At 56.5% G+C, this 8,228-nt stretch overlaps 2 protein-coding genes across 2 annotated transcripts in view; both read left to right on the top strand.

The window, feature by feature from the left end:
• The first annotated feature begins 2,940 nt into the window (after positions 1–2,940).
• On the top strand, positions 2,941–3,591 carry NTF4 (neurotrophin 4). The gene has a single exon (XM_006898680.1). The coding sequence runs from the start codon at positions 2,959–2,961 to the stop codon at positions 3,589–3,591; it is 633 nt and encodes a 210-aa protein (XP_006898742.1). The 5' UTR covers positions 2,941–2,958.
• Positions 3,592–6,971: 3,380 nt separating this feature from the next.
• Positions 6,972–8,228, top strand: part of LOC102875347 — a 4,572-nt gene continuing 3,315 nt past the window's right edge. The window contains exons 1-4 of the mRNA XM_006898737.1: positions 6,972–7,192; positions 7,358–7,532; positions 7,647–7,779; positions 7,865–7,972. Coding sequence (XP_006898799.1) covers positions 6,972–7,192; positions 7,358–7,532; positions 7,647–7,779; positions 7,865–7,972 — 637 coding nt within the window. The remainder of the gene's footprint in view (positions 7,193–7,357; positions 7,533–7,646; positions 7,780–7,864; positions 7,973–8,228) is intronic.

Raw genomic sequence — 8,228 nt, forward strand, 5'->3', positions numbered from 1 at the left:
GGGGGGTCTGGGGGGCCAGGACCCCTGGGTGTGAGGGTGGGGGGTCTGGGGGGCCAGGTCCCTGGGTGTGAGGGTGGGGGGTCTGGGGGGCCAGGACCCCTGGGTGTGAGGGTGGGGGGTCTGGGGGGCCAGGACCCCTGGGTGTGAGGGTGGGGGATCTGGGGGCCAGGACCCCTGAATGCGAGGGTAGGAGGTCTGGGAACCAGGACCCCTGGGTGTGAAGGTAGAGGTTCTGGGGCCCAGGACCCCTGGATGTGAGGGTGGGGAGTTTGGGGCCTAGAACCCCTGGGTGTGAGGATAGGGGGTCTGGGGGCCAGGAATCTCAGGTCTGTGGGTAGGAGGTCTTGGGGCTGGGACACTCACATGTGAGGGCAGGAGGTCTGGGGACCAGGACAAGAGATCAGAGGGCCAGGACTCCCTCATAGGTCCTTAAGGCAGCAGGAGCGCCCCAGGGTCCCAGGCCCGCAGTGAGCGAGGGCCCTTGGCTGGGTCTGCGGGGTGGGCTGGGGTCTGCGGGGTGGGCTGGGGTCTGCCGGGTGGGATGGGATCTGCGGGGTGGGATGGGGTCTGCGGGGTGGGATGGGGTCTGCCGGGTGGGATCCGAGTCTGCGGGGTGGGAGGCGTCTGCCGGGTGGGATGGGGTCTGCGGGGTGGGATGGGGTCTGCCGGGTGGGATCCGAGTCTGCGGGGTGGGAGGCGGGCCCGCCCCGCCCCCGCCCCTCCGGCCCCGCCCCCGCCCCGGGCCCTCGGAGTGTGTGCAGCGCGGAGCCTGGAGGAGGAGCCGCGCGCCAGGGGCCGCGGGGAGCCGAGGAGGGCACCCCAGGTAAGAGGCTCCCACCTCCGCCCCGGGGAAGCCGGCGGCCGGTTCGCCCTGCCCCCGGGTAGGGAGGGGCGGGGGCGGGGCCGGCGGGGCGGGGGCGGGGCGGAGGAAACTGAGGCAGGAGAGACTTGTCCCTGATCTCCTGCGCCTCTGCTCCGCGGGATCTCGGGGTGTCTTGACTCCCCAGACCTGGGAGTCTGCATTTCCTAGTACCTGGCGAGGAGGGACTTGAACCCCAGAACTCTTAGATCTCAAGGGGGGAGGGAGCTGGGGATCCGGGCTCTTGAGTCCTTAGAAGGAGCTGGGGTCCCAAACTCGCGCGTTTGAGGGAGCGGAGGGCTGTAGACCTGGACGCCTGGGTCTAGGGAAGAGAGAGTTTGGGGTCTGGACTCCAAGATCTGGAGGGGGGAGGAGCCCGGACTCCAGGGTTGGGAGAGAGAGAACTGGGGGGCTCAAACTCTGGGGACTGGGACCTGGACTCCTGGGTCTGGGAAAGAAGGGGTCAAGGAGCGTGGACACCCGGGTCTAAGGGAGGAGGGGGCTGGGGGACATGAACTCCAGGGTTGAGGAGGGCCTGGGGGGTCCAGACCCCTGGGTCCAGAGAAGGAGGAAGATGGGGACAGGAATTCGGGGTTGAGGGTCTAAGGGAGGAGGGGCTGGGGGCCTGGACCCTGGTGCTGGGAGGAGGGGCCTGGAAGCCGGGGCTCAGTGCTTGGCTGGGGCACCGCACCCCTCTTCGGACCCCACCCTTCCCGCTTCCCTGTCTCTGGGCCGGGGCAGCCACTCCAGGTATGTGCAGGAGAAGTCCTGGGCGGGCCCCAGCCTGTCCCGTGAGAAGAGAACATTCCAGGAAGCCGCCTCGGGAACCCAGGGCCTTGTGGAATCGGGGCCCTCAGGGGACCCACTGTCCAGACCCGCGCCGCCCGCAGCGTCTGGGAGATGAATGGGCCGAGTCGGAGGAAGTAATCTTTTCCAGCCTGCTCCGTCCGCCTCCTTCCTCCCCCATCTGCTTCCCATCCCAATCCAGAGCCATTACCTGGGCAGAGAAGGGGCCTCCGCGAAGAGGCGGACTTCTGGGTACCTTATGAAGTGAGGAAAGCCGTGAAGGGGTGTCAGGGTCTCGGCTGGCCGGGCCCCCACCGCCTCTTCAGTCAGCCTCTCCCTCCCTCCTTCTCCCTAGGTGTTGCCCCCTGCCTCTCCTGAAATGTCAGGGAGGAGGGGGCCACCTGTGTCCCCTACAGGGGCCCCCTGGAGCCTGGGGGCCCCCAACCCTGGAGCTCGGAGTCGGAGGAGGTGCTGACAGGTTGAGTAACCACTCACTGCTCCCCAGTTCTCACCCGGATACCGCTTCCTGAGCCCTGAACTTTCAGAATGTTGTATAGGGAGACAGTGGTAGTAGACACGCCCCCCACTTGTTTCAGGTCCTACCTTGTTTAGTGACCTTTCCAGGTGAACTGGGGGATCCCCAAGATTTCAGAATTGCCCTCCCTCAAGATTATGGAACTCCCACTCACCTCTTCCCAGCAGCGAGATTTGGGGGTGATGGGAACTGAATGAATGAATAGACAAGTGAATTTGCCCAGCGAGGGTTCAAGTCCCAGGTCTGTCCCTTGCTCTGTGACCTGCTGGCAGCCAAGGAACTTCTCTGAGCCTATGCCAATTGCTGTGGACTCAGGTCTGACTCCTGATGATGGCAAAGTAGAAACATGTCCCACGAGGTTTTGCTTTCGGAAGCGGATTGCCAGGCCTTTCTTCCGAGGCACCTCTGGGCGAGTTTGATCCCCGAGCCTTTCAGCCTTAGTAGTCAATTCCTTAACTGTTGCCACCCAAGGAATTTCTCATGATGTGTAAACAGTAGTCTTAAATTTTTATTTTATTTATTTATTTTTTTTTATTTTGTGTGCGTGTACCGTCAAATCAGATCTGACTGGTACAGGAAGTAGTCTTAAATTTTGAAATTAGGTATTTCCCAAGTCACAGTGTAGAGGAAACCCCCAAAATTCTAGACAAGTCACAGTATATGGGATCCCAAAAAAGTTCTAGAATGAGGGCTGTCCCAGGCTCTGACACATTGGGATATCCGGCTGATGCAGTCTTCTCTAACCTCTGCACCCCTCTCTCTCCAGGTGCTGAGCAAGATGCCCCCCAGGCCTCCGGCCTCCTTCCCCATTCTCCTCCTCTTCCTCCTCCCTACCATCCCTTCACAGCCTCACCCCCCACCCACACCACTGCCCCCGTTTTTGGCCCCTGAGTGGGACCTCTTGTCCCCTCGAGTAGCCCTGTCCCGGGGAGCCCCCTCAGGACCCCCTCTGCTCTTCCTGTTGGAGGCCGGGGCCTTTGGGGAGCCAGTGGGTGCTCCGGCCAACCGCAGTCGCCGTGGGGTGAGCGAGACAGCACCGGCCAGTCGCCGGGGCGAGCTGGCCGTGTGCGATGCAGTCAGCGGCTGGGTGACTGACCGCCGGACGGCTGTGGACCTGCGTGGGCGCGAGGTGGAGGTGCTAGGTGAGGTGCCAGCAGCCGGTGGCGGCCCCCTCCGCCAGTACTTCTTTGAGACCCGATGCAAGTCAGACAGCACTGGGGAAGGCAGCCCCGGTGGGGGCGGTGGGGGCTGCCGTGGTGTGGACCGGCGACACTGGATGTCAGAGTGCAAGGCCAAGCAGTCCTACGTGCGGGCACTGACTGCCGATGCCCAGGGCCGCGTGGGCTGGCGATGGATTCGAATCGACACTGCCTGCGTCTGTACACTCCTCAGCCGCACGGGCCGGGCCTGAGGCTGGACCTGGCAACTGAACAGTTCACAGAAGAAGACATCTGGACGCTGAAGGGCCTTGAGGAAGGCCTCAGTGCACTGGAGGCCTCAGTCTGCAGACCTCAGTCATTTGGAGGCCAAGTCCCAACAGGTAGTGAAATCAAGTGGGGTTTTGAGAGATGAATAGGAGTTCTGCTGGAGGAACACGAGGAGGAGGATGACCACGATGATGATAATAATGGCCAATATTTACTGAATGTTTACTGTTTATCAACTTTAATACATAACTCATCAGATAACTCACGGATTTGGACATGGGAGGCTTTCAACTTCTAAAGAGTTGATTCTTCATTTTCAGAGAACACTGACATTTTCACCACCCACCCTGGAGAGAAAAAAAGGCAGGCATGTTAGTAAGTGCTTGGGAGAGGCCAGAACCAGCCAGAAACCCTTGAAACAAGGTCTCACAGAAAGGCTTGACTAAGAATTCTTGCTTGGTCAGAGGAGGGAAGTATTGGCTTTGAACTTTGGAACTATCTTAAAAAGTGGCGAGCCACCCATCACAGGGAGAGTTTAAATAAGGTTGAGATGACTGGGGGTGAGGATGTTGGAGCTCAGCCCAGGGCAGGGGCTTGAGAATCAGGTTTTTCTACCTCAACCCTTACTCCACATTGGGAAAGAAATCCCCAAACCCACTTTCATCGAATCTGTTCCAACTGTTGGCAACCATCCGTGGGGTTTCTGAGAGAGCAGATCGTAATGGGAGGGAACTGCCTCTCTCTCTCTCCTGCAGAGTAGCTGGTGGATTCAAACCACTGACCCTTCAGTAAGTAGCCCCGGGATGCAATGCCCTATGCTACCAGGGTTTGTTGGGAAAGAATGACACTTAAAATTGTCCAGCTTGAGTACGACAGACATTTCTGACAAACTGACCTAAGATCAGGGTTTTACTGAAACAACTGACCCACCTTGAGTAGTAAGGCTGGGGAAACCCAACTGGAGAAACCTCCTTGCCCCAGAAATCTGAATAGTGGGCAGTGGGACCCTGGGCCAGGCTGTATAGAAGGCAGCCTTAGTTTTCTCTGTCCAAAGAATGGACTGGTGGGAAGAGATCAGCTGTCGGTGGGATGGGGAGGGGGGGACAAGGAGGTGGAGTCCTTCCCCAGAAGATCTTTAAAAGAGAAGGGGAAGGGAGCTCTGGTGGCCTGGTGGCAAGAAGCTGCACTGCAACCCCAGAGGCACCCGGTTCGAATCCACCAGATGCTCTGCTGGAGAAGGTGGGACAATCTCCTCCTGTGCCAGTTGGATCCGATTTGATGGTACACACACAAAATAATAAAAATAAAATAAAATAATTTAAAAAAAAGAGAGAGAGAATGGAAGCCAGGGGTGCGCCCCACGCCCCTATAACTGCTTCATAGCCCTACGTCTGTTGCCAATATGCACACACGTCACAGACAAACCAACAAAATATGCCAATCCATCCGTGCATGGTCATCCTGTGGGTTAAACCCAGAACCATAGGGTTTGTTTTCTTGTTTTGATTTACACCCTGTACACATCACCAGAGGGGTTGGGTGGTTTTTATTTCTACATTGCTGGTTCCTTCTCATTTATCGCTTCTCTGCTTCAATTCCTCTCTCTTGTCCCAGAGTCAATCCCTTTCTCTGTCTTTATTTCTCCCTCACTGTCTCTGCCTCTTTGTTGAATTTCCTTCTCATTTATCAGCACGCTCTCTCCGCCTCTCTTTCTTCTCCCTCTAAGTTATTTCTCTTGGGGTTTCCCTTTCCACCCATCCATACCCATTCCCAGGTGGAAGGTTTCAACCAAATCAAAGGCAGACAAGGGCGGGCAGCAGGAGCTGCAGCACAGATGGGGGGCCTGGAAGTCTGGAAAATGTTACCTCGGAGAGGGCAGGCCTGGCAGAGAAGAGGCGATGCTGAGGCCTGGGACGCTCCCTGCGGTTAAGGTCTGGGTGGGTTCAGCGGAACGGGGATGTTCTTCATTTTTAGGGTCCTTACCTCCAGTTGCTGAATTTCTGACCTCATATCCTGCTCTCAGTCCTCTCTGCTCTCTGTTGTTCCCTTTCTGGGTTTCTGTCCCCTTTTCTTTTTTAAGAATATAAATTCAAAAAAAAAAAAAAAAAAGAAAAAAGAATATAAATCCAAGCGAGCTCTGGTGGCCTAGTGGCAAGAAGCTGTACTGCAATCTCAGAGATGAATGGTTCGAATCCACCAGATGCTGTGCGGAGAAGGGGAAATCTCCTGTACCTGTCAGATCCGATTTGATGGTACACACACACACACACACAGAGTATAAATCCACTCTGTGGATTTAAAAAAAATTTTATTATTTCTTTTGTGTGTACCAAGTCAAAGGTCGTATAGCCCTGGTGTGTCCACTTGCCGTACTGAGGTAACTCGTGGTTGCTGTGAAATTGAACACTGTGACACTGATGTGTCAAAGCCGAGAATGGTTACCCGTGGCGGACAGTGTTTGGTGGAGCTCCCTGGTTAAAACAAGCTTGGAAGCAGGAGTGGCATCCACTTCCATAATAGCTTGCCTCCAGAAACCCTATGAACCTGGAGAAAGGATGAAAGTCACACAAATGTTGAGGACTTTGGTTCATAGGGTCGCTATGAGTCGCCTACGACTTGATGGCACTTAACAACAACACAACTGTCAAATCAGATCTCATTGGTACAAGAGGAGATTGGCCCTCCTTCTCCAGCAGAGCATCTGGTGGATTCGAACTGCTCTGTCCCTTTTTTTTTTCTTTCTTTTTTTTTTTAATTAAAATTTTTTTTTCTGTCCACTTTTCTAAGTCTGGATATTTGTCCACTCTTTTGTGAGTCTGTCTTCCTTTTCCTTTGGGCCCCTGTCCTTCTCTTTCTCTGGATCTCTTCCCTTTCTGGGTCCCTGTCCCATTCTCTCTCTGGGTCTCTGTGTCATTCTCTCTCTGGGTTTCTGTCCTGTCTCTTCTCTTTCTTGGATCTCTCTCCTCTTACCTCTCTCAGTTCCTGCCCTCTCATGTCTCTAGCTCACCCTATCCCCCACCCCTACTCCCACCCCAGGTTTCTGACTCCCCTCTGTCTGGGTCTCTATCTCCTTCTCTCTCTCTCTAGTTCTCAGTGGTCCCTTTCTCTGAGTCTTTGAAACCTTGTTCTTGGACTTCTCTCCCTCCATCCCCACCCCCTAAGCTCTCTCTCTCTCGAGGTCTCACCTAACTTTCTCTACTTCTCTGCCTTTGGGTGACTTTCTCCTGCTAAACGTGCACATACCCGTGCACATACCCGAAGGCCCTCCATTGTCTGTCTGGCCGTGGGCGGGGTGAGCGGGTTCTGTCACCTGGGGCAACAACAACAACAAACAAGCCTGCTCCTGCTGGAGGTGGTTGAGGACATGGGGGGTCGGCCCCTAGCTCTGTGCTATGGCCCCCGTCGGTCCCCCACCTCTTGGCCTGAGGCCCCTGGATCTCGGACACATTGGCATCTCAGGAGCAGCGGCGTCGGTCATCACATTATCCCGCCCACCGTAAGAGGGCCTGTGTTCTGGACCAGAGGGGCTGGGAGCCAGGCGCTGGATCTGAAGGAGGAGGGGCTGGGTGCAGAGAGAAACGAGGAGTGAGGTTTTGTCTGAAGTAGGAGGGAGAGTCGGGTTGAAGCCCCACTGGGGAGGGGGGGCCCAGGACTCCAAGGTCTTTTTTTCGCTGACTTTGCAGTCCACTGTCGCGGAGCCCCTACCCCCGGCCACCAAGCAGGGTCCGCACATCTGGGCTTTTGATGAAGTCCTCAGCAGGTGGGAGACCACCTCTGGCTCCGCTTATACGCCCAAGAGCCACGGTGGGCTCTGTGCGCAGCCCAAGGCCCAAGAGCCAGCGGACCCCACGCGGACTTTAGGGCTCAAGGATTTGGAGGGAAAGGTAAAATTCTGGGCTACCGAGGCAGGGCAGAGGCGAAGTCCGTAAGACTTGTGCAAAGAAGGTAAGGAGCATTCAGGGATGATCCCCGAATCGTACTCCCGCAAAATCGAGCGCCTATGGACAACTTTCAATTGCGCTCTCTTCTCCCTTCAAAGACTGATAATGAGGTCCTGTTCCCGCTGCCTCACTCAGGCGCCTGGCATGTTGGTGGCCCCTCATCTGTCACCCCCTTTGCACATGAGCCCGGGATCATCTCCTCTTCTAGCTCCATCAACTATGTTTCTGGGGGTGATGGCACATGAAACCCCCGGCGCCCTCACGTGGGGTCCCCCGTGTTGCCTTTTTGCAGCTTAAACAACGCCCCTGGTGCCTCCCTCTGGTCACCAAGCACCAGCTCAGCGAGATGAAGTCGCAGTACACCGGCTGGCCGGGCCTGGACCCGCGTGCCCCCTGGGATGCAGGGGCCCAGTCCGGGGAGCTGGTGGGTCACCAGGTTGCAGAGCCCGAGCAGCGGCTGAGCGGGCCTTGGGGGCGGAGCCTGGGGCGGGCCCAGGGCTTCTGGTTGGGGCGTGACTTGGCAATTCCAAGGCAGAGCTAGGGATTAACAGGGGCGTGGTTTGGCAATTCCAGGGTGGAGCGAAGAGGTTTCTTTCTTTCTTTCTTTCTTTCTTTCTTTCTTTCTTTCTTTCTTTCTTTCTTTCTTTCTTTCTTTCTTTCTCTCTCTCTCTCTCTCTCTC

This window comes from Elephantulus edwardii, unplaced genomic scaffold (assembly GCF_000299155.1).
Source record: "Elephantulus edwardii isolate Elephantulus edwardi_28Jun2011 unplaced genomic scaffold, EleEdw1.0 scaffold00236, whole genome shotgun sequence".
NCBI classification, from domain to species: domain Eukaryota; kingdom Metazoa; phylum Chordata; class Mammalia; order Macroscelidea; family Macroscelididae; genus Elephantulus; species Elephantulus edwardii.